The sequence below is a fragment of the Actinia tenebrosa genome, unplaced genomic scaffold, assembly GCF_029948245.1.
Source record: "Actinia tenebrosa isolate PJP-AT-01 unplaced genomic scaffold, QUT_ActTen_1.0 PGA_scaffold2__45_contigs__length_23673736, whole genome shotgun sequence".
In the NCBI taxonomy this organism is placed as follows: Eukaryota; Metazoa; Cnidaria; class Anthozoa; order Actiniaria; family Actiniidae; genus Actinia; species Actinia tenebrosa.
The window spans coordinates 15,464,503-15,491,773 of record NW_028292579.1 but is presented as its reverse complement, the minus strand read 5'-3'; the positions used below and the strand labels follow the sequence as shown (position 1 = coordinate 15,491,773).

Genomic DNA, 27,271 nt, shown 5'->3' with positions numbered 1-27,271 from the left:
CGTGGATAGCTTTTTCATAATGCCCGTAGCAACAGCAGAAATAATGCCGCAGGCTGCCCCAACGCCGGCCAAAGGAACCCCTACGATTACTCCGGGTCCGGTAAGCGAAGTAGCGACACAGGAGCCCGTTAACACTACGGATATGGATCTTGAAGTTATGGCAATCTTATGTAGCGTGCTACTGGCTCTAACGTATTTCTTCCTAACTTTTTCGTAGTGTTTGTCTGCCCTTCCAAGTAAGCCAGTATTAGATTTGCTTTGTTAAGTCTGAAATTCTCTGCGTTCATTTCGTTAGGTGTAGTATAGGGAATATCTGGGTACATCTTAGGTGCCGACGGTATAACATCCATTATATATACTAATGTACGACGCTTTTGGGAATGACATTGAGGAGCAGCCACATCACGATAATCGGGACTATTGGAATTGGAGAGCATTTAGGAAGATGTTTCCACATGCAGACCCTAGTAAGTTCGAAAGAAGACCCGATGGGATTTACTTTGACGGCTCCAGGATGTACAGCAATGAGGATTTGAAACCTACACTGGTCAATCAAATAGACTCTCAGCTGAAGCATCCTAAGATTTTGCCACATAAGCCCGTGCATGTTGAACCTAAGCCCAGCTGGTCGAATGAATTATTGCTTGGTACTAGCACCTATCCGATACCTGCGGTTCCATTTGATGAACACCCAAGCTTGGACCTAACGTTAAACATGCGGATTTCTAACGACCATTCCTTTCCGTTAGAGGTGCGAGACATTTTCAGAAGAGTTCCCATTGTTCATACCACCGCTAAGGAATCTCACGAATGGTTAAGAGGTCCTAACATGCGATACTGGCCACAGCAACTAAACTTTGCGGCTTGGTGTGCCACCAGCGGCTGCGGCGTAAGCGCGAATTTAATGAAGAATTCAATATTCATGTTTCATTTTCGCTTCACGGTTAGAAGAATACTACATGAGATGGGCGTTACTGCATTACCAGGAGATGCTATGTTCAATCCTAGAGATAACAAATACGACGTTTCCGCTTACGACAGACTTCGTAAAGAGTTTGGGGTTATGGGGGAAAACTTTAGATGCGCCACCGGTGCTAACAATGGTTTAGGTCATGTTTGGGCTTATTGGGGTATTGGTGGACACAAGCTAAGCGATAAGGAAGTTCATGCATTGCAGTTACGATGGAACACGGGATATCATAAGACAACTTACGACAGTAGCACCTTCTTCGAACCAAATGACATAGTCACTAAGGTAATTAGAGACGGTCCATTGTTTAAAGACGAGGGTGGCAAGTATGCAGGGAGTAATCCATTGATTATTAAGATTACTAACGACGAGCAAACAAAGCAATATCTTAATTTCATACCCAAAGTAGGTAAAGGACTGACCAGAGCTGGTCTTGCTAGGTTGAATCGCAGCATAGAAGCTTACGTGTATTGCGTCCTTGGAGCTCAGGTAAACACCCGATCTAGCATAATTGGAAATACTGGCGCCGCAGAAGAGACGCAAGCCGAAGCCTTGATCTTATCCGAAAGTTCAATCTTGGAGGGTGACATTAGCAAGGGCGTAAAGCGTTACCAACTAGCTATACAAAATTCTAAGGCAAGGTTGGACTATGCTGTAGCCCCGGGTTGTTGGTTAATGCCTAGTAATTTATCCATGAATGCTGGCTCTGTAGTGGGATACAACAACAAGCTTCAAAAGGCTACTAAGGAAATGAAGTTTGGGGTGAATGACGTGAACTCTGACATTTTTGAAGGGACTCCACATTTTGTATCCCCGCCGAAAAAAGAACATGTTGATAAGCCCGCGCCCAAGCCAAAGCATGTTCCCACGTTACCAACCATACCCGAGGAATATGACCATAACTTACTAAAGGCCGGCCAAGCAGCCGCAAGCATGGGTCTGAGTTATTATATATGGCGATAAACAACCCCTACGTAGCTGGAGTAGATTGTGTCTATACGACTTACACAGGCGAGAAAAAATACACCCAGGCATCTTGGGTCGACGTTACCGGAATGTCTGTAGACTTGAACTACTCAGGAAAGAAGCTGATAATATGCAGCATTTGCATTGGTACGGATAGTCACGCCAACGTTTGCTTTAGGTTTTTGGATGACAACGGTATACTGCAACCTATGAGAGTTAAGACGAACAACAGGTAGCCTACGCATTTTTCAATAGAGCCCAACCCTGGCAGCACCGAAAATTTATCGGTTTGGACTTTTCACATGGTTACCGATTGCCATGGGAAAGTAAAGCTGCAAATACGCGTAGATGACACCGGGAGCGTTTGCATAAATAGCATAGAAAATCAAAGGGATCAGTCTTATAACCATGCGACCATTAGCACTTTGACGGTAATAAGTATATGAACCCACACACAAAGGAGGATCGGTTTACCTATTACTTAGGAGAAGAGTACCGCTATTCTTGGTTTTCACATGACGTCATGGGCTCAATGCATGGGGTCGGCGGCCATATTGGTGTACCACGAGCTAATTAGCATATTTCAAATACAGTGTTATGACCGGAAAAATGCGAGTAATAACAGTGCGATGTCTAGTGAAAATCTCGATAAAAAAACGATTTATGCCTTGATAAATACAGCAGCCCTGTTCCTCTGCTATCAGACTACGCTACAAAGCTGGAAAACCACGTGAAGCGTCGATATTTGGAAAAAATATCCCTTGTTGGAGTTGACCCGGTCACGCTACTAGACGCGAAGTTAGATACCGAATGTTTACCTCCGATCGAAGCTACTGATCTCCTATGTTATTTAGTACTGGAAACAAGTTATTATACTTCTCAGCAGTTTAAGGCTTTTAAAAGTCTAGAGGCTTATAATCAAATGGTCTCTGGATTCATCACCAGTGTTCAAGGGAAGAAAATTTCAGGAAAATACGTGGTTTTGTCGAAGGTGAGACATTCCCAACGTATGAATGAGCCACCGATCCCTATTTGGATTATTGCTAGCGAAGAAGGGACGGTGTTTTCAGCTCATTGTATGGGATGCAAAGCTGGACTAGCTGAATCATGTTCGCATATTGCCAGTGTGTTGTTCTACATTGAAGCGTGGACAAGAATTAGAGGTAAACTATCTTGTACCCAAGTAAAATGCACGTGGCTACTCCCCACTTATGTTAATGAAGTGCCATACGCGAGAGCACGCGATATTAATTTCAAGTCCGCTCAAAAGATCAAAGCCGAGTTGGACCTTAAAATTGATGCATGCACAGAAAATCCTGAGTCCCCACCGTCAGTGAGTGCAGCACAACCCAAAGGATCATCAAAGGATTTAAAACCACCGACTGAAGATGAAACAGTAAATATGTTTGAAATACTGAATGGTTTCAAAACAAAGCCTGTCATATTGAGCTTATTTCAACCTTATTCAGATAAGTTTGTGTCTAAAAGCCGTTCAATCCTTACTATCTCTGACCTATATGACACTATCAATCTAAAGCTAACTTATCCAGAACTTCTAAAAAAGTGTCGAGAGATCAACTTTACCATCTCTGACAGTGAAATTGAGATAATTGAAGAAGAAACAAGAAATCAAGCCAAGGGAAATGCTTTCTTCAAGCACAGAGCTGGGCGCATCGGGGCTTCCATGAGCTGGTCTGTGGCCCATACTAACCCAGCTCAGCCATCTCAGTCATTGATAAAGTCAATTTGTTATCCCCACTTGTTTAAATTTACATCAAAAGCAACTGCCCATGGAATTAAACAAGAGAGTCCTGCAATTGAAGCTTACACTATGGCAATGAAGCAGACCCACAAAGATTTCAAAGTTGAACTCTGTGGTATGATCATTGACAAGGAGCACCCCTGGCTTCATGCTACCCCAGATTTTTTGCAATCTTGTTCTTGCTGTGGAGATGGTTGTGGCGAAGTGAAGTGCCCCTATGGAATCAATAATTGTGATTTTAAGTCTTACATGTCTCAGAAAAATTCCTGTCTTGAGGAGAAAAATGGCAAAGTTCAGCTTAAGAGAGATCATCCATATTATTATCAAGTTCAGCAACAACTTAACATCACAAAGAAGAAATACTGTGACTTTGTTGTATGTGCTTTTGACAAAGACAACAAAGCAACTTTTTTCCTTGAGAGAATCTCCCCTGATTCCTCTTTGTGGTCATCTCTTCTGCCAAAGCTTATTAGAGCATGGAAGTTATGCATATTACCAGAAATTACAGCAAGATGGTATACAAGGAAATGTCACATGGCAGCCCTACCTCAAATGAAGAATGATGGAGGAGTCTGCTATTGCCGAAAGAGTACAGAAGAAGATACTATCACCTGTCATAACCTCCAGTGCCCTTTTGTGAAGTTCCACTGCTCATGCCTAGTAATTAGAAGTCCCATTCCAGCAGTATGGTACTGTCCCAACTGCCGCTTATTGCCCCAATTCAAGAAATCAAAGTCTTCCACTAAGACCGAGACAGATGTAAACAAAGCCCTTGCCTTAGATCATATATGTATTTGCAATTCTGAACCAAAGTCAAATGAAAGGCTCCTCGAGTGTCACAACTTAGACTGTCTGCATGGAAAATTTTCCATTTAGATTGTATGGGATATAAGAGAATGCCAAACAATGCTAAAACAACATGGATTTGCAACAGATGTAAGAATCCTATTCACAAACCTTCTACAATTAGTAAACCCCCTTCTGTGACAGGTGGCTGTACTAAATCAAATAAAGACAGTTCCGTAGACCTATCAAGTACCAACACTGTAGCTGATAGTGCTTCTACCACATGTACTTCTTCAAGTGACCAAGAGAGTGATGATGAAATTGAAATTGTAAATGTAATACAAGGCAATGCAGACAAAACTGCTCCCCTCGGGAATCTGACACAGGCTGACCTTAACACTATCAAATCACCTGTAGGGTGGTTAACCTGTAGCATAATACAAGTGGCTCACATCTGCTTAAAGCAAGTCAATCCTTTAATAGAAGGATTTCAGAGAACAACCCTTGGGCCAGTTAGAAACTTTGATGTAATGTCAAGTGAGTTTGTCCAAATTTTACACACCGGAAATGCACATTGGGTATGTATAAGTTCTGTTGGATGCTTACCAGGGGAAGTAAATTTGTTTGACAGTTTATTTCATGATATTATCGAAGACGAAGTAGAAGAACAAGTCAAATATTTGATGGCAGACAGATTTGTTGGAATAAACCATGTACCTGTCCAGCAACAAAGAAATGGAAGCGACTGCGGTGTTTTCGCTATCGCATTTGCAACATGCATTGTTTATAATCGTGATCCCAAGGAAGTGACATTTGATGTGCCTAAAATGCGTCTGCATCTATTTGAATGTCTACAACAAGGAGCAATGAGTCCATTTCCAGAGATATAAATGAACTCTAGGCAATAAAAACTGATATTCAATCTTCATTTCAAAAATTAAACAAAGGAGGTAAAGACATGTTTAAATATTCCAAACTAAGCTGTTTATTGACATGCTTAAAATAAGACAATGATAGCTAGTAAATAATTTTTAGTAAAAAAGTTCTAGTAAAATTTTTTTAAAGTGTTGAAGTTTATAAATTGAAAAAAAAAAAAAAAAAAATAGAATCCCAGGAATGCAAACATTGACATGCTATATGGCACAGGAAAAAAACACAGTGTATCTGTTTTGTTTTTTGCATGATATATTTTGAAAGTACATTTTCCTCACATGCAATGACCATTCAATTGCTGTTGGGACTAGCAAAGTCATAAAGACCTCACTAATCAAAGTCTACTTTGCTATAATCAGTATCTTTAACCTTACTTAAAGAGGCACTTAATGATAGGCTAAATTTTGTGAGGTAAATGACTTCAACACAAAAGATCTCCCAGATTGAGCATTCTTTGTTTTCTGCAAATATCCCTAGTCCCAACTGTATCTAATATAAGGCCATTATGAGAAAAAATCATACTGATAACCTAGTACTCTTTAACAGGTTCCATGTTTGCATTCAAAACTGATATTCTTATACTTTTTCTAAATCTATGAAAATGAAAATTATTAAATATGGTTATACAATCTAATCAAATGGAACTATGGGAGGACATAAATTTACAAGAGCTGAGCAAACTCTTAAGATGTTGTCAATTAATGGAATGCTATCAGGATTGCTCATCAAGAAGTCTGTTGGTAGTGTTCCCTGTAGGATGGTAAATTTCCTGCGCAATAGCCCGATAACCCTCTCAACATGTATGCGAACATTTGCAATACCTCTAGTATGCTCGACATCAAAGGGATCGAGTTGTTTCTTTCCTTTAGTGAAAGCAGGTATTACTAGTTTTGCTCTTTTGAAAGCAACACTTTCATGAATAGTAAACCCACGATCTGCCATTACCATGTCTCCCGGCACCAGCTTCTCCAGAATCCCAGAGTTTTCAGTGAGGAATTTATCAGATGTACGCCCTCCCCAGGCTTCTGATACAAAACAAATAGTTCCTTGAGGTGTGGCACCAACCAGGACCTTGATGGTGTTGTGGTGCTTGTATGATGAGAATGTCTGAGCACGAGCCAATAGATTTGTTGGTTTCTCAATAAACAATTCAAAACAATCAATTATTACAGTTGTCCTTGTTCCAAAAGAGAACTGAAAACATTGTGGCATGGTTCTTATTAGACTCTCCCTGTCTGGCCAGTGAAGAAGTGGGGATAGTCTAACATCCATAGCAGCAAGCCAAGCTTTAAAAGTTCTTGATACTGTTGGCAGGGAGACATTAAAACGGTATGCCAACTCTTGTAAGGGAACATCAAGTCTTAATTTAATGAGAACTATGATAAACTCTTGAAAACGTGATAATACTTGGGAGCGACGAGAGACGAAGGGGGAAACATGCTCAAACACAAAATGCAAGATCTCGTAGGAGGGGAGTCCAGTGTAAAAATTTACTTTCTCATCGTCGTCTTGGAAGTCGTTCTCAGTAAATCCGTGGATAGTTTTCGTGTACATATATTCAAACTCTTCGCTTTGCGTGGAGGCTTCAAATGTTTCTGTAACTTCGGTTTGCGTGCTCGCCTCTTGTGACTTTGGCTCTTGATATTCAAAAGTGTCCAGAGAGTCACTGTCATTTGTTTGCATGTCAGTCTGGGTTTCACTCGTAATATTATCAGTTACAAAACATGACAAATCATTATTCTTACTTTCTGGACCAGTAAAAATAATGCTTCGAACAGTCTCGCCTTTCTCTTGTAAACAAAGCCTTTTCTTGGCCATTTCTTGCTCGGCTAGCTCGATTCGTTTCTTCCTGCGAGATCTTGCTCTTTCCGATCGAGCAAGCACTGTTTCAGCATCATCTTTAGCGTTCACTTTGACTTGAGGCTTTCCAAGGTGTAGAGTAGGCACCCAATCCACATTATATCGGTCCCAACTTGCTGCTGGACTCCCAGAAACAAAATGGCGACTACAAACACGGTTGTTCAGCACAACAGTTTCGGTCAAGTCTGCCCGACTTATAGCGGAAATCCATTTCGTTCTGCGTTCAATTGATAACTCCTCGGCTTCTTCTCCTTGCTTTTTAATTACTGTCGGTACTCTAAAGAAAGAAATACCTTTATCTCGTCCACGTTTAGCGTTGCAATCCACGAACAAACAGAGAACCATTACGATAAACTATCATGGCCGATACCAGCGTGGTACACCAATATGGCGGCTTAGCAACCGTCGTCAAGATGTTGGTCACGTGGGTGAAAACCAAGAATACGGATGAATGGCATGACACCAAACTGTGGGTAAAAGTTGGCGGTTTGGGGTTAATTACGTGTACCATTAGCATTAGTGGGTGGAATTACTGTAACACTGCGTTTAGGCTAGTTGATGAAACCAACAACCCATTACTACCTTACAGAAAAAATAATAATAGTAGGAATTTGGCTCATTTTTCGTTTGAACCTACGTCATCAAGTATAGAAAACCTAACGTCAATAACTTTTCACATGATAGCCAATTGTCAATATGCAATGCTTCAAGTTCGTCCCAGTGGAGCTAGTAGCAATCAGCCTTCTAAGTTTGTTGGTGTTGTTGTAATAAATACTACTAATAGTAGGAGCGATAGTCCTGTAGATGCTATTTGGAATCATAAGCCCATTTCTACCATGAGTGTGTTGCCGCTAGTTCCGAATTACCAGAGCGGTGCTAATACTATCTTTACTTATCCCCAGTCAAGAACATCCCGGACGCCCAATGACGACAGACCACCAGTAATACACGAGGACAAGAAATCATCTGATCTTCTTAAGAAGGACCATCCCAATAGCGACAACTAATATCCAAATGTTATTTCCAACAAACTTCAACAGTTCTCCACCGGTTTTAAGTACCAGGCTAATGACGCTACCTAGCAGCCCTGGAATGCTGGCTACCGTTTTTTTTTTACTCAAGTCCATCAATCCTTTACCTAACTTGCTTACACCGCTACCCATGGCCTTAAGCGCGTATAGGATATATCCTATTACGCTTGAAATAGCAACTGCGAATGCGAGGCTAAAGCCATGCTTCATCAGGAACCTTTTTATCTTTTCCTTGGTGGTAAGGCCCAATTTTCGTTCTAAGGATTGGACTTTGGCTTCTAATTCAGCTTTGCGCTCTAGTAAATCCTCTAGGGTGGTCTGGGCGGCTTCCCTTTCTTCTTCGGGCTTGGTTAGGTCGTTGATTATTTCTCGCTTCTCGGCTATGTTTTTTTCCTAGGTCTTCTATTGCCTGCTTGGCCTGCCGCAACTGTTCTTCTAGGACCGTAGTTTTTTGAAGGACTTCCTGCTTTTCTGAACGCATGTTTTCTATCGTAGTATTTAGTCTGGCTATTTCGGCATCCTTTTCAGCAAGTCTCGACGGATCCGTTATTTGTTTTCTTTCTGCCTGTGCCCGGGTTAGCTCTTCTTGGCCGGAGTCAAGCTCGCTTTCGATGCCTTGCAACTGAAGTGCTAGGTTTCTCTTTCCTAGGGCATCCTTTATTTCCTTGGTTGGCTTACTGTTGAGCGCCCCATAGTTCTTTCTTTGGTAGAGATCATACCATTTGCTGCTTCTCATGTGCTTGAATCTCGCATCAGGTTAGAGAATGTGCATTTGCAAATATTCTGGAATGGGTTCGTATGGATTCTTAGACCTAAATTTGTCTCTTTAGGAACGCATAGCATCGCGGGCCCTGCCGCCATTCTTGCTTTTCAATTTCTCAAAGACACTTTGCCCGTCTACGTTGTCGTTGGGAAGCAAGGACTCGTATTCTTCGTCGTTAATGTCGACTTGGCCTTCTTCGGTGGTGGGGTCAAAATCCGTTTTTTCTACTTCCATTATATAGGATAAGCTCAAAGTTAAACCCCAACGTATTACCTAAGCAGGTTGGCGGCCTAAAGGCAGAGCGCACCTTTCACCGGGTCACATTCACACCCGGGAGCGCAAAACCAGGAGAAACCTGGTACGTAGGCGTACCCTGCCTAACGAATAACCTAGTATTGGTTCCCGGCACCCTGGCTTTAAGGTTTGACCTAACAATACAACCAGATACCAAAGACAAGCGCTGCGCAGTCAATAACGTAGGCAGAAACCTTGTCTCTAAGATGAGAATCAAGTTCGCCGGGGAATCCCTCTTGGACTTAAATAGATATGATTTGTACAACACTTACAAGGACCTATGGTTAACGGCCTTTGACCGAGCACAAAGAGTAGAACAAGGAATTGGTAGTGTCATCCTACGCAAGCTTCGCAGCGATACCACCCCCGCACCTACGGACTCCAGCGGAGAGACGGCAGTAGCAGATGCCACGAGGGTAAAGACCGCCTATGGTAGCAAGTATGTTATCCCGCTTGATTTTGAAGTGATTACAAACCATGGTGTGTACTACCCCAGGCAATAAGTGAACTGCAGTTTGAAGTAACCCTAGCAGACACAACTAACGTCTTAGGAGAAATGGATAGTGCGATAAGTGGTGCTGTGGATCCATACTCCGTTACCAACCTGGAGCTGCAGTACGAGACGGTATACAGCGAAGAGTTGGCCCGTAGCGCCGGCATGGAATATAGCGCGGAAAGGCATTCCTTTACGACCACGTGGTAATGTATAAAACATTTAGCTTTAAGGATAAGACGGACGAGGTTATCAACCAAAGTATTAACCTCCCCAGGCGTAGCTTAACGGGGCTAATGCTGGTGTTTGCTAAGCCCTATGAGGCTGGTAAGCGCAACAGCGAAGCCTTCCATAATCCCGGCATTACTAACGTAGGGGTAAATGTCAACGGAGTACCTAACAAGGTCTACTCCCAGGGAATAAAGCCCGCAGACGTGTACAGGGAGGCAATGCGCAAGTTTGGCGACCAAATTAGTCCTGAGGAATTCTTTAAGGATAAATATGCGTTATGGATCGACATGCGCACCACCAACGACGAGAGCATGCATGGTCAGGGGCTGCGGTTGGTAAACACCCAAGACGGTATTACTTTGGAGATCAAGCGCACAAGAAATGCTGCTGCGGGCGACGGTGATAAGATAAACTGCTACATCTTTGTCGTGTCTGACGCGCAGCTAAGCGTAGAAATGAACCAATTGAAAAGCGTTGCGTATTAATTCGTGCTCACTCATCCAAGAAAGGATAAAATATTCAACTAATATACCATGTTACGCAACTTCTGCAAAGACGATACGAAACTGCAATGCATAGTGCAAGGCGACAAGCTGTACTTTAAAGCAAAGCAAATAGCAGTAGCCTTGGAATACGAACGTCCAAAGGATGCTATTAAGGTACACGTCTCTGAGAAATATAAGAAAAGGCTTAGTGAACTTAGAATGGAGGTGAATCGCCTCCCTCCCAATTCACACCCACATTCCTTGTATGTAACCGAATCTGGGCTGTATCAACTAATATTTAGCTCTAAGATGCCAAAGGCAGAGGAATTCCAGGATTGGGTATTGACATTGACCGCTTGCGTTTGGTCTTAAAGAATAAGAAAAGAATATACACCCTTTGGGCGCTTGATAAGATAAGGTACGCCATTGAAGGGCAGGATGTTACCCATGTTATGAGTCATGGTAAAAAGGATGGTAGGTGGATATTTGACGTAGTTAAGTATGAGCCGGAGTCTCCTCTGCATGGTTAGCGTCTAACAAAGTCCTCTGAGCCTTAGAATCTGCTGAACACCAGTGATCTTCGAAAGTGCTGCCGCAATGTGGGCAGCCGTATCTTTTTTTGTCCTCAAAAGAGACGCGATTATGCATTCCGCAGGTGGGTCACATGTAGTACAATCCATATATACTTAGCGCGATTAGGAAGCCTCAAAAAATGCAATTGCGTGTGCTACCATATATCTAGGAAACTATTTTGAGAATATTCTTATTCTTATTAAGGATTTATTAAGGCCCCGGAAACTATTTTAGGAATATCCTTATTCTTATTTATTATTTATTAAATGGTCGGAAACTATTTTAGGAATATCCTTATTCTTCTTAAATTCTTATTAAGGGGAAATAATAAATATTAATAATTTTTTTGACTTCTTTTTTGTGGAATAATAAATAATAAATAAGAATAAGGAATTTCTTGAAATAGTTTTCAGGGTAATAATAAATCCTTAATAAGAATAAGGATATTTCTGAAATAGTTTCCAGATTTCCTAATGGCTGCTACGCCATTCGATTACGGGCTCCATGTATTCTTTAAACGTCCTTGGGTCAACGCTTACGAACAAGCACTGCCAGATATGTTGACCATCTCTGACACAGCTGCAGCGGCCACACTCCGCTTCCCAGTATTCCCTATTCTCCCACCGCGTTCCTTCAGCCTTGTCAAACAGTGCGAAGCGCATATCTATCTTCTTTTTACGCTGTATGAGCCTCTTTTTAGTGTCCTGCGGACAACAGCGCTCCGCAAGATCCCCATGTTCATAGCAAACGACCTCTTGCATGTCGTAGCGGATAATACATCTTTCTTGGTGCCAATCGTCCTCTTTAACCTCCTCGCAGTAGATACAGACATTCTTTAGACAAACCCTATTATCCACGTGGTAACTTAACATCTGCGTTGTGCTAAACTTCCTTTGGCAGTGTTCGCAGATGTGCTCCTTGGGTTTCTTACACACCGCCTTTCTACGGTGGTAATTTAACATTTGCTTGCTGCTTAACGTCTTTCCACAATCGTTGCACTCCATTATATAATAAGAATTTAATAAGAATCACAAAGGATATTTCATAAAGTCAAACGCGGACTCCTTTATCCACATTGCCATGGTCATTAACTCCTTTATCCACATTGCCATGGTCATTAACGCTCCGACCCTCTCTGCGCTTTTCAAACCGCGCATTTTTTCCGCTAAATCTTTCACTTGCTCCTGCAGGTGCTCTATTTCCTCCCTTTGCGACTCTACCAGCTCTGACGTTTTCCTGAACATATCCACCATGCTTTTAACGGACTCCGCGGGCTCTATATATACAAATAAATATAATGAACCCCGAACATATGCCCTTTAATGCGCTGATAGTAGGTCCTACCGGCTGCGGAAAGACCCAATTAGTAGTGGAGCAGTTGTTAGGACCCTTTAGATACCGATTCGATTACATAGTGCTGCTTTGCCCCACCTACGTGAACAACAAAACCTGGACAGGAGCAGGAGTAAAAGACGACGACTTCTTTGTAGATATCTTAGACCCCAATGAGTTATCGGGGCATTTAAAGTTTTGGCATAAACAATTCCCCAAGAATACGCAAACCTTGCTCATACTGGATGACATTGCCTGTGGGGATGACGTAAAAAGACGCACGTCGGAATTAGTGAAGCTTGCTTTCAGCGGCAGACATGACAATATTATCGTTTGGTTGCTCTCGCAGCAGCTTACCAGTGTCTCTAAGCCCTTCAGGGAAAACATAGGCTCCCTGGTCGTCTTCTACACGCCCAGTAAAAGCGACCTGGAAACCATCTTAAGCGACTATGGCGGTGAAATATCCAAGGAAAAGTTACACGAATACATGCGGCATTCGAAGACGCACCAACATTCCAAAATGATCTTCTCCTTAAGGTTCCCGTATCAAGTCGGAATCTATGATTCCTAATGTATATGGAGATCGAGCAGCTCAAAGATGAAGTCCCCACACGAATTGACGAAAGCAACCTTAAGGAACAACTTAACATCCTTGTGTCTTCTGGAAAGTGCAAAGTTATGATAGGCAAGGAATTTACCCATGAGCAAGTTAATAAGCTGTCAGAAAAGGAAGTTAAGAAGTTCCATAAGAGGTACGAGGCTGCCCTTGCAAGTAAGACTACCGATGCCGTAGCAGACTCCGCCATTAAGCTGGCAACTAAATTGCTTGGACTTGCGCTGCCCATAGACGACGTGGAGCAACTACAGAAGGACATAAGAGACGACTATAACATATACCAAGAACTTAAGATAACCTGTGGGTGGTTGTCTTTGAAGTGTGGCAAGTTGATGGCAGTCGCCTCTGCTGCACTTCACGTGGCTCAGCATGTCGACTTGAAGGAGGTACTAGGTTCCTTTGGAACATCTTAGAAGGACTTTAAGAAGGACAGGGAAGTCGAAAGGGTATTTACGGCAGCACTTGCCGAGGTCGACAACAAGTCGCCTCAAGAACTTAGTCAAGTCATCCACGGGACTTAGCCAAGTCGTCCTTAAGTCGTTCCCAAGTACCTACTTAGGTCATCCTCAAGTCGCCGCTAAGTCACTTACCAAGTCATCTTAAGTTTCTTAGCAATGTTTTCTTTGTCTACGTGTTCGGGGGTTCTGTCGTAACGCAGTTGCTGACCCCAGGCTCTTTTTAGTTGTTTGGCGTGCTCTACACGGCTTACGGCGGTGTAGATAAGGTTGCTCCAACACAGCCGCTGGTCTATGATCCATAAGGTTTCTTTTATGGTAAGCCCTTGCGCGCTGTGGACTGTCATGCAGTAACCTAAGCGCCAGTCCGGATGGGAGGTTATTTTTTCCACCTTTTCTATGGGCACCCAGGCTTTATCGTGCGTTACTGCGTTTTGCAGTTGGATGTCCGTGCCAGGTACGCAGACGTCTCTTCTTTGCATGCGGGTGTCGTGAGGTTTGTAGGAGACGGGTACAGGGTGCTTGGGGAATCTTTCCCAGTGTATTTTAAGTAAGTCTTTTTGTATCCGGGATTGTGCTGCGCGTTTCCTGCTTAACACTAAGTCCTTTGGATGCCACTGGTAAAGAAAGTCCTCGTACTTCTTCGCTCGTACGCGTTTGCGCAGCGTTTTGCATTGCTCGGCGTCACTAAGGCCTGTTAGTTCTGCTTTTAAGGATTTAACTTGGTCCTTGCTGCGGTAGTCCGCGTTAATTTCTTCTACGTTGTCTGCTAATTCTTTTAACCATTCGTGGGGCATTTCCGGCGAATATTACCTGGCATTTCCCTTTTAGGAACTCTACGAATTCTTTAAGGATTTCTAAAGGAACGGTGCAAATCTCGTCCCAAAGTATCACTGGGGGAATGTCGTGAATAGCTTCCGGTACCCACTTTTGACCAATCCAGCGAAAGAAGCTGTGGTAAGTTTGCACGTCGTAGTTCTCTTTCTAAGCGGTGCGTTGGCGTTAACACTTTTAGGCTTGGGAAAAGATTAACTACGCGCGTTGTCTTGCCGCTGCCGCCCGTACCGTAGAGGTAAGAGAAGCGTTTGTAAGAGAAAGGGTCCGCAACCGAGGGAAGTGTTTCCTTTGTTGGTTCTGCGCGGCCTTGGGTATGTTCTCCGTGATATTCTACCCTTTTCTCTCCAAGCTTTGATCTCTTCGTCTTTGACGCGCCATTGCCCGCTTTCTGCTATCTCTTCTTCGGTGTAGAATTCCCTTATCTTTTCCAGCTTGTGTGGTTTGATGTACAAGGAATCCGTAGCTACGCGCGGAACGTCCTCTTTGTCGAATCTCAGAAGCATGGTTAAGAGGCTGATATGCGCGTAGGCGAGCATGCTGGCGCGCAGGTGGTAATACTGCGGACGATGGTCTTGATAGTAACAAAGCGTATTCCATTTATGCTCTCCTTTGCCTTCTTCGAAGTAATCCCATTTCTCCGTGGATACTATGGTGCCTTGCTCATGTGCGCGGCTTATAAGGAAGCTTAATTCTCCTTCGTCTGTTATTAGGCGGCGCTGCATGTGCTTTTCGCCTTCTTCGGCGCCTTGGATGAACTTTCCTATCACTATTCTTGCGGTTGGGTTGTGTTCTGGTAACCATTTCGTAAAGGCGCTGTGACAGAGTATGGCTTCGTGGTCCGTGTATGTAAGGAGTTCGCGTTCTTCAAAGAACTTTAGCAAGGGTACGGGTATCCATTCCTTTTCCTGCAAATGCTTACCATACCAAGCGCAGATTATTGGATGCAGGCCTTCTTTTAGCCTCCATGAAGTGAGCCTTACGAATCCCGTAGCTGGCGCGTCGTATTTACCATCCAAAGCTACGCGGAAGAACTGCAAGTCTGGATGTCCGTAGCGGTCGTAGTATTCCTTGCAGTCACCAAGGCCTTTGGAGCTTGCAGGGTGGCAGTGTTTCATGTCTAAGGAGACGTATTCTTCTTCGTTGTACTCCATTATCCACAGGCCGCCATGACCGTGTTCTACGCAGGCCTTGGCTAAGTCTTTAAACTCTTTTGGAGTGGGTTTCCAACCGTTTCCCTTCCTCGCGGCTAGGAAGTCTAAGCTGCGGCTGCTTAGGACGTCTTCAGAAAAGTCTTCGCCTAATGTTTCACAGGCACTTAGTATCCTTTGCTGTTCTATTTTTGGTCTGTACAGCACTCCGTCTTGCGTCATAAACTGACTGCCTTCGGGGTCCATTAACCAAATGGAGTTCTCATGTACTAACTTCATCAGGGGGCAGTTGTCGTAAACTTTAACTTCTTTCTTCTTAGGGAATCTTAATTCCCTCCATGCGTGTCCGTTGTGCTGGTAAATGACGATAGGAGCACCCCTACCTCCATATTTATGGGTTCCGGGGTAAATGTAACCATCCGTGATATCTTTTACTACAATGCGTCTTTCTATGGCGACTTCCAACTTCTTAACGTTGTCTATGGTTGCTCCGGCCCTATGAGTAGCATGCTCCCACTTCTTTATGGCTTCTTTTCTCTTTGGCGTAAGCTTACCGTCGCGGGAGGAATCTTCGAAGAATTCTCTTACCAACTTTCCTACGCAGTTGCCGGGATGTCGCATTGGCTTAAGCTTCTTAACATCTGGTTCTTTAATTTCGTATGCGCCATAGATTAATACTGTAACAGGGTAAGCAACTTCGAAGAACAACATGTCGATGCCTACCAGCGCTCCAGGCCTGGTATTCTTGTTTAGGACGAAAAGCCCCTGCTTGCCCGATGCCCGGATAGGGTTGCGGCCCTTTTCTATTATCCATTCGCCGTCGTAGTACTTTATAAACGTCAATTGTAAGCGGTAATTACCTTCAGGCATCAGGTCTATTATCTTTTCGTCTTTTTCTTCGTCCATGATTTCTTCTACATTTCTTTCTGTAAACGTCGTGAAGGCAAAGTCGGCGTCCAGCCTATCTAACACTTGAGTCCGCAGTTTGCGTACAGTTTTGTTTCGAATGCTTGTGATGGCGTCCATCTATATCTAGGAAATATTTTAACCTTCGTTTGCGACACTACAGAATTCTTTACATTCGTGCATAGTATATAGAACGAATATTTTAACTTAGTAATGCGGGGCACCTTACGGGTAATACCCGCGGGAGCCGCCTGTACGTGAGGGCGGGTAGTACCCGTGTAATTCCGGGGGGTGACCGCGAGTCCCCCTTACTGCTGCTCACGGAAGCGGATGGACACCAAAATGTGATATAAAAAAAACATGCGAAATTACACCATTAAATATATTCAGGACTATAAATGCGAACAACTTCATACATTCAGTCTAAATCACTTGAAAGGGATAGCTTTATTCATCGAGAGGATTTACGAGAATTTTTTCAGGCGAAAGTCTGTGAGAAAGAGAGAAATCGCAGCGGGCGGGGAATGGTATATATTGGGGTAAGTCGAAGCACCCACCCACCCACTTTTCCATTCTTTTCCACCCACCATTCTTGAATCTTAAATCTTACCTTTTTTACGGAGTTCTCGATAATCAAGCACAAGATCAATAGGATCCTTGCGAAAATCTGAAAGAAAATGATATATAGAGGATATCAGTCGGCTAAACATCTGATACGGCTGTGTATTTGTATGAGACACGGAGTATTTGGCGAGCCTAAAATACAAGTGACAAGTAAAAATGCACTGTCGTATCAGATGATTAGCCTACTGATAAGTTGTTTATCATTTAATTCTGCTAAGAAATGTTCAAACTCCCTCTAAACTCTATCGTACCCGATCGCGAGCAAATGAGAAGTGTTGATACGGTCTCATATCAGACTAGAATAGAATAGAAACTTTATTTTCAAAAAACAAACGTCAGGTATGGTCTTTTCCCGTACCACTACTACGGATTTCATCGAAGTATGGCACGCATTAAAAAGACGCTGAGACGCTGTGAGTCCGCCCACTTGAAGGTGTGATTTTGTCTGCATTCCTTTCTCGCGAAATGCACAATGAACATAAGCGAACTTGTTTGTGTTTACAGTAGGGGAAGAGCATAAGTAGTGATTTGAGATCTCTCGTTATATATGAGATTGTTGAAAGTGGTGGGGATATTATAACAGGATTTTCTCCTGGAAAGTTTGTAGAAATTGCTCGAAAACATCCCCCGCCTCCATACTCAACTTTGAACTCGTACTTTCTACTCGCCGCCATTATCAAATTCTTCTATTATTTGTCTTGATAATTTTGATACAGAATAAAGTATGCTTAAAGACTTACCCTTGTATCCGAAAAATTCTAGACCCATGCATGGTGTCCAGAAGTATTCCTTTACAACAAACTTAATGGTTTGTACTGTGCGATCGTTTATCCCAACATGAAAGTATTGATACCCTTTAGTCGTTTTGCTATAGTCCTATGGGAGAAGAAATTTGGTAAGCAATATGTTAGAGAAATGATGGTGGAATTCTTAAAGCTAGAAGAGATCATTAACATTTAAAAGAAGCGATGAAGCGGACATAAAAAGGTTTAAGGTTGTCGTCGTCGGTGTTCTCGTTCTCCCGAAGGACGCCAAAAAGCGTCAACTAACGCTCTAGACACAACGAAGCTTGTCAAAGCTTAAGGTCACTAGTGTTTGAAAAACGCTGTGCCCTGTTAACTCGCCACTCTAACGATTCTCAGCGGCTAACGCCCACTTTTGAAGTAACAGCTGCTTTTCTCGTAGTTCATGGGCCAACACCAAAATGTATTTGGTTTGACTTTTAAAATGTGTGTTTTTCATTATACAAGCGCATGTTAATCAATCCATATCTGGCAGAAGTTAACCAAATTTTAGTAGTCGGACAATAATTACACCTCAATGTTATCAGTGTTTCATCGACGTACATGGAACATTTTAGCAAATCCATTCAAATCATTTTTAGCCAATTCATGAAACATCAAGTAAACTCAAACTGCAGGTATTGCATTCTCTGGCGTTCTTGTGTTTGGCACATCAATGCATGATATAAAAAGAATACGACTTCCCTAGTCACTCTAGTTACTCTTTCGCTTTTGCTGCATAATTACTAACATTATCAATCATTCTGAACGAGTTAGAAAAATAAGATATTAAAAGGTAGACAATTTGCTTTGGTAATGGTGACTCATATACTCGTAATAATTAGAAATAGGATTTGTGATTACTTACACTGTAATATGTTCCATCGACGTACATGGAAAATTTTGTAACATGTTGACCCAAAGAAGCTGACGTAGCAGCAAATCCACAAAAAATGAAACGCGAGGGAAAATGAAACTGCAGCCATTCTCCAGCGTTGTTTGTTTTGGCACACCAACATTCAGTCTCAAATAGACGTGCTGTTCTTGTATTATATGCATGACTGGCATAACTGCTTGAAGCTGTTATGAAACTTGAATCCAAAAGCGGATATACATCGTCGTAATGTATTCCCAGAGCCGCTGCCATTATAACTTTATCACAACCTATGGAAAGGAGTAAAAATATTTGGAAGTTTGATGAAGTGATAAATAAAGTATAGATATTTTGCAGCCAAAGATACCTTGTTAGATTTATTTATAATTTTACGCAATTTCATTCGAGATGTGATGATAACCGTCACTAAAAGTGATGTATACTTAACGAATCCTTTTTAGTCGATAGTGGCTCGCTCTGGTGCCCACCCGCGATACCGTCAGTTTATAATGATTACATGCATCACGGAATCTAACTAGTAAAAATAGCCACATAAAAACGAGGGTCACAGACTCAGTTTAGCCGGCGGGCATATCACTTGCGAGTGACAGATAAAATGATGATATAATAATATAAATTTTTAAAAAATCTTAATTGATTTTTTTAAATAAATAAAATTTTTAAAACTCATTAATAATTCATGAAGGAAATACAATAGAAATCATGACCACGAAGGAGGTTTTATATCTGATATAGATTCGTCTTCATTTGCATAAACTTTAACTTGGATTTTCTCGATCCAACTTGGTTCATTTCGTAAAGAATTCGGTACAATATGAGAACATACATCAGGAGTTTTTTAAGCCGTTTAATAAACTCGCAGATCGTGTTTTATCGGGTCTAAAACCACTCGGTTACGCCTCGTGTTTTATACCCGATAAAACGCTCCTGCTCGTTTATTAAACAGTACATAGATATTTTGCAGCAAAAGATATCTCGTTAGATTTATTTATAATTTATGTAATTTTATTCCGAGGTGTGGTGATAACGTATTTATAAGTTGAAGCCAAGATTTTGGATTGTCATGAGGCTAAGCGATGATTTAGACGATTTGGCCTGAAAAGTTTCCAGAAAACCTTGGGGTTGCTATGTAACGATTCAACAAAATCCAGTATTTACTCATTATTTCAAAACAAAGGGGATATTGAATAAAACTTTTGTAATTTTGTAATAAAAAGGGACATTTGTCAATAGCAATCGTATTTCAATCTCTCTTGAACCTTGAGTTAGTTTGACATGATAATAGATTGTCTGCATGAAGAAAGAGTGACCCACATAATGCGTTTAGCATGTAAAGTTAACATGATGTAAAGGATTATCATACCTAGTTTACTCATATTTTTATCCCGCTTTTGATTGCCGAGAGCATTCAACCAATCCCTAGTCGTGTGAACTTAAATATTGAAAGTACGGTTGCTCAGTATTTTTTGGGGAAAAAATGGAATCTTTAATCTCCGTTTACAATAGAACGAATCATTAAAGAATTCGTTTTTTTCATGTTAAAGTAAATTTCAAGCCGAGACATCAGCTGTTTTATTTTCATCAGCCTACGTAATGGAAAATAACACAGCTAGTTATATTAGTCTGGATAATTTAAGGTAATTCCCTTGAAAGAAATTTTTCCAATAACTTTGTCCTGAAACTTTGCATGGACATTAGTTATGTTATGGACATTGAAAAACTACAATAAAAAAATTGGGTAACCATTTTCTTTTTTCGCTGGATGCTCCCCAAATATGTTAATTTATGGGCTTTATAGCGAAATGCGGTGAAAACCGGAAGCTGTAATCAAGAACCTTTATTCGCAGTTAAAAATACTTTAATAGAACAAAACGTACTTATAACTCGAAGTTTACTAGATACTCTATACTATTAAATCCATCAAAGTCATTGGATGACTATGATTCTTGAACTATTAGTGAAAAATGCAGGTATGTGTGCCTATACGAACGTTCAAAAATATCAAAAATCTTAAATAAAACAGGGGGGTCACCATTCTCGATTTTGACCTATCTTGAAAAAACATCTCAAAATAGTCGGAAACGGACACTTTTCTGAGTGGAGAAAAGCTAGCTAGATAATCGCAAATTCTCTACTCAAAAATGAGAAAAAAGTGAAAATTGGTTAGTTTCCGAAAAAAAAAAGGGAAACTTTGTTAGTTCTATGCTTTTAGTTGCATGCGCAGAAAAAATGCGCAGTGCAGAACAAGGGGATTACCTTAAGATATCATACTCAACTTCTTCCAAAAATAGCTTATTGACTGAAGGCTCTCGACCAATCAGAAACGAGATAGTGATTCAAATGTATAAAATTTGACGTCCAGTCTGATATCAATGATAGCTAATGTCAAATTTGCTTACTTGGTTGGCTGACTGAAACTTGTGTTGAATTTATATTTTTGATAGTCGTAGCTGCGTATACCAGCCTGTTGTTTCCACTAATTGCCAATGGTGCTAGCACTTTAGATCCTACGGAGAGTTTCTCCAAGATTGGTGGTTTGTTGATGATTAAGTTGGCTTCGTCGATTCGTACAGTGGAAGAGGAACCTTCCTCCATAACGTTAACTTTACCATCACTAGTTACGCCAGACGTACTTGCCAATTTGAATACCCGAAAATAAGTATAATCTTTCCAAACCAAAGCATCGTATTTCGAATGAACTTCTATATTAGAAAGAAATGATAAGCAAATTATCTTTTAGCATAAGTTAGAACGTAAAATTATTACTTTATTTTTCTGATGTTTCAAGGTTCAACGAATTGATTTTTGAAGATTTTTCTATCTTGAAAGTTAGCTCCAATTGTTTTGCCAGTCTACGAAAGTTAAATCTGAAGCGAGCTTGCTGGCATTAGTTCCATTATATGAGTAAGCTAAAACTTTATCTTCTTGCTGATATCGGTAACGTCAGTTGACCAGCAAAAAATGTTTCAGAATTAGAGAGAAGGAATCGAAAGAAAAAAAATAAAATTCTCCATTGGTAGATGAATAAAAGAATGACTTTTTTGGTAAGTTTGTAAAAATAAGGTTTTTTAAAAGTTTAAGTGCTATGTTTAAAAACGATGGAAGCGTGGTCATATATTTCTGCTGTTTGCGGAAAGAAAAAACGAAACTTGCCTAGCGCCTTGGTTTGTAGGGGTAGGGTCACGTTACCTATCACGGCAAATAAAATATATGGCGTGTTACCAATACAAAGATACTTGCCTGAGCATGTAATTCCCTGGCCAGTGTTGAATATGACGTCTCCAGTTGTACTTTGGAGGCCAGGTTGGCATTTGCATTGATACTTGCCAAACAACCTCGGGTTGGTGCATTCAGTTGTTGGGAGGCAGTCGTTTTCCATACCAGCACATTGATTTCCTTAAAGAAAACATATTATATAACATACCTCATGCCTTGTTTTGAGAGCACGAGAGAGTGGTAGAGGAATCAATTGCAAGGGTGAGGTAGCGATAGTGCACACGCCTCTCGACTCCCGGTCTCGATTCCTCTCGCGACTTCACATATGAATAGAGTTTGTTAGATATTTCCATTGATTGGAGATTTTTCTCTGGATTCGGCGATTTTCATCCCTCCGCAAAACGTAATTAATCATGATTTGACATGGTCAGCCCAGAATTTATTTCAAGGTATCGGTAAGATTGCAGAATTTGTCAATTTTATAGTCAGTTATAGTTATTAATCTTTTGCCAGTAGTAAAACTAAAACATCAGGGCCCGGTTGTACGAAGCCTGGATAACGCTATCCGGCGGATGAATCCTTATCCAGTGGATAAGTCGATGCTGTTATCCAATAAATGTATCCACTGGATAAGATTTATCCATCGGATAGCGCTATCCAGGCTTCGTACAACCGGGTCCAGATAATAACTTCACTTCTCTCTTTTTTTAAATCAGCTATACTATACATAAAACACTGGGTTTGAACATATTCATAAGCCTGAGACTTTAAGCAATAGATTCTTCTAAGGAGTTGTTTAGAGTTTTACGGATGGACGTAGGTTTTCCTTGTTAATGAAGCCGTCAAAAAATCTTCAGATGTACAAAGAATGCCTTATGGGCTACCGAAGACAAAGAAACAAGTTTTGTTAATGACTGCGACCATTTAAGTGACATGGCTACAAAGGCCATTAAAGGCCCTGGTTTACCTGCATAACTGACCACTTATTTCACGACTGACCACTCCAGCCCACTCCAAGAAGCTACTAACTCCAAATAAGTCCTAAACCTTTATCGATCGATTTCATCAGTCCTTTCACTATTTACCCTGTGGGTCAGCATGCTCGTTCCATCCATAGTTAATAGTGTGGACTGGTTAGGAAACCCTTTTATCATAGGTCTTTGTTTCCTTTTTTCAAGCGTGACCGTGCACAATTCTTTGTTTTACCATCGTTGGCAATGGCTGAGTGAACAGACAAAAATCTTTCTTTTGGCTGCTAGTTCAAAATACTTAAAGATTTATAAGAGATATTTAAATATTCCTTACAACAATCCCATAGACAAGTTTATGTTTACTTATTTTGCAATTTCGGAATAGCATAAATCAAACATTGTGCAGGACCAAGAGCAGCTCAACATCAAAAGCGAACAGACCCATAACAATAGGTTTCCTAACAATTCCTTACTGTAAGCCTTTTCATAGTTTAAGAATCGATTCCACTGCGCATGCGATTTTATCCCGAATTTCTCACCTTCTTTTGTCTAAACCTTCTTTTGTTCTTAATTAAACAAAAGAAGGTGAGAAATTCGGGATAAAATCGCATGCGCAGTGGAATCGATTCTTAAACTATGAAAAGGCTCATTAACTATGTTCCATCCTAACCGGTCATCAACAATCAGACCTAAGCATTTTTTCGTTATATACCCTTTTGAGCGGATTATTATCAAGGGTGATATCAGGTTCTCCTTCAAGGTTTTGAATACTATGATTTGATCCAATAATCATGCATTCTGATTTAGATTGTTTTATGTTGAGTCGATTTGCCCTGTCTACCCTTTTACAACGATCAGTTATGTCAAAATAAACCACAAAAATGTAAATAACACCGATAGTTTCATTATTATAGTTTTATAGGATTATTATTATTATTAGTAGTAGTAGTAGTAGTAGTAGCAGCAGGTGCAAAGTTTCAGTTCATAATAGTGACCATATAAGAGAAATGGCATTATTAATAGTAATTGAACTTAATAAACTCAACAAGTTATCAAAAAAATTGTGCAACCGCATAGTGAGAGTTTAATTTATTAATCATAAGTTTAATTTCAGACGAAAATTGTAGCGAACCAAGTACAATTACCAGTTAACTACATCAAGTTTGAACTATTCTGTATTGACACTGAATTTAAAGTTTAATCTTAATTTAAAATTTAGTCAAAAAAATGTCTTTCGCCTACAAAATCAAATCGCACTTCTGAGAGCTATTGAGATTGCATAAAACAGCAGTGATTTCGAAATGGATATAACTGAATTATAAAACCGCACATTTTATGAAGTTTGGTATGAAGAAAGTGATGGTTACTAGCGCATTTTCCCATACGAATCGTTATAAAACATTCATTTTATATACTTTCTCTGTTCCGCTTGATATTAGTTGAAACACCTCCTCCCTAATGCCGATATACTCTATTCATTTCTGTTGCTCATTTTGACAACAGCTGCTAAATTTCATGGGACAGGGTCAAATGGCCTACTAGTACAAGTCGTCCATTCTTGCAACAAATTTGCAATAACATTGCTGGCTGATTACGTTACAAAGTTTTTAAAAGTATTTCGTGCTCTACCGCAATTAGGAAACTCCTCAAAAGCTGATTAGGTGATAACCATATTCGGTAGCAGGACTCTCCAAATTCATGCGTAGAAGGGGTGCGCACAAACAATGCCCATGAGCGTCCATAAGGACGTTCATGGGCAAAAGTCCCCATCGTCAGACTTGAAGAAACTACATCATACTAGAAGTAAAATAAGCAAATAAAAAATATGACTCACCAACTTCGTTTAGCTGTCAGAATGCGGGGAAGTTCACCTTTTTACGATAAAAACGCGCGAACAATGTATACATGGAAAGCTGTCAAAAATAAGCCATATTTTACTGGAAAAAAAATAAATTGCTCGTCCTTATTTCCCCCTGAACTCTAGGAAATAAAAAATGATTAGTTGGCTTTAAAAATTTTGTGTTGAAAAGTTAGAAATATAAATTGTTATTGTCATCACGATGACGTCATCACTAAATTCATGAATTGAACAGGTGCGTAGAAAGGATGCGCGCGAACAATGCCCATCGGTGTCCTTAATCAATAGTCAAGCAAACATACATACATATTGTTAAAAAATACCTAAAAAAACTCAACCAAACCACCCTTTAGTTTAGCTTTTTTTGGTGTATTCCTTAATGTCTTATGATATGAAAATTCTTTATTTACTTTTATACACTAGTTTGGGTTCTAGCTGTTTAATCATTGAATTTGTACTCGAATACTTTCCACCTGCATCAATATTAAGCCTAGGAATGTTTTACTCGATTGTCCTATCGTATCTTATTGATTATGTCAGAGATATCACGGCAGACAACTGTCATAGAATCAATATAAATATACCTAGCTCAATTCAATGCAATCAGAAGAGCCAAATAGAGAAGAACAACAACAATAAAAGATCCCAAAGACTCAACTGACCGAGAACGGTCCACCCTTTAACATTCTTCCAAAAACCGAAGCAAAAAGACCGCATAAGAAAATACGAGCAACAAAATCGCGCACCTCGAATCGCAACATTGATGCTTTGCAAGCTGCTGCAAAGCCAGGCAAACCAATCCGTGCTTTTTTTGAAAAAATAGTTAAGAGTTACGCGCAAAATTTGAGAGTTTTGCCTCTCCAAGTATTGTGGTTCGAAGTATGGTTCCTCAATGAAATTTTGAAGGTTCATTATTCGGTTTTGGTGCCCGTGCACATCCTGGGCGTTCAAATCGAAGGTTGAAAAGTAAACATTCACCTTAAATTGCCAATAACATCGCCCCTCACTGACACACCTTCATTAACAAATTACCTTTTATACGGAGCGTTTTGTAGTCCAGCACAAAGTTGTTTAAATCGATAGTCAAATCTGTTACCAATAATGATTTTTAGCAAAAATTAACCACAAATAACCAAACATACCTGAAAACCATACACAACCAAGTGCGTTATCAATTTTATATATTATCTTATAAATACACTCGACAAAATTACCTGATTCTGATTAGACAAGAGACGTACTCAAGTTGTACCCTGTAGATTCCCAATTAAGTTGCTCAATTTTGTTGAGTGTATTATACACAAAAAAATCGCACAATCTTCTTGTACAATTCGGAAATTATAGATACTTGTGATGTTTCGAAAGTTCTCAAAATGGAACATTTTGAAAACTTTAAAAACAATACTCGTACCTCTAAATTCCGAATTGTACTCGAGATCCGCTTTGGATTTCCTATACAAATAATACATAGAAACATATTATCGAACTGCTTACCTCTATATCCAAAAAGCTCAACACATATGCACATGTGCCATTCATATTCCCCTTTAGTGACAAACCTCACCGTTCGTATCGTTCTATCATTTATGCCAACATGATGATATTGGCTATCTTGGCTCAACTGAGTATAGTTCTTCAAATAAATAATAAAAATATTCTTTTCATTTTTAATGCAATGTTTTTAATTAGTATCTTTACACAAGGATAAATAATTAATCCGGCGCGCTCATTGGTCACAATTTATGTCTTATCCTGTTATTTTCACCTACAGGTGAAAATAACTCGCGCACGCTTATGCTCGAAGACTCTTTCCCTTATGACTGTGAACCGTTTATCGTCGTTTTTAAGTCAACCGACAGCAATTATCGTCATTTCCCATCGTTTCGTAGTACTTATGAACTGAGTGTAGGTGGCCGGACAAGAAAATGTTTGTCTCGAGTTCATTTCGCACGGGCCTAGCGTAGCGACCAAACTTAACCAACAAGCATCAACCCGTTCGGCCCCCTCAGGTGAATTTTTCCAAAGTTTTTGTTAAAGCGCGTTAGCAGAGCCGTACGAGTCATATGATAAAAGAATTTAAGATTTTTAAATCGCTAAAGGAATCATTGTCAAAGTCAATCAAATACACGAGCTCAAGTATCCAAATTCTTCATCTACAAAGTTTTTTTAGAAAATAGTTTAATATTTTTAATACTTACCGCATGATAAACTCCATCAACATACAAGGATAAAGTCTTAGCATATTGACCAGCCTTATTTGCCCTCATACGGAATCCACAAAACAAAAAAGATCCCGGAATTGTTATTTGCAGCCATTCACCGGCAACGTTCTGTTTTGAGCACCAGCAGTTAGTATCGTAATAACGTGCTCTATCTGCTCTATAGTCATTGTTATATATGCTTGAAGCTGTCATATATTGTGCATCAAGAGATTTATATGCTTCGGTATAGTATATTCCCAAAGCAGGAGGTTCAAAAGCTGGG

General features: G+C 40.5%; 1 protein-coding gene and 1 pseudogene across 1 annotated transcript; one reads left to right on the top strand and one right to left on the bottom strand.

Moving 5' to 3' along the window:
• Positions 1-964: 964 nt before the first annotated feature.
• On the top strand, positions 965-5,381 carry LOC148909402 (uncharacterized; annotated as a pseudogene).
• Positions 5,382-6,047: 666 nt separating this feature from the next.
• Positions 6,048-7,622, bottom strand: LOC148909401 (uncharacterized). The gene has a single exon (XM_089034119.1). The coding sequence runs from the start codon at positions 7,620-7,622 to the stop codon at positions 6,048-6,050; it is 1,575 nt and encodes a 524-aa protein (XP_088890245.1).
• Positions 7,623-27,271: the final 19,649 nt, after the last annotated feature.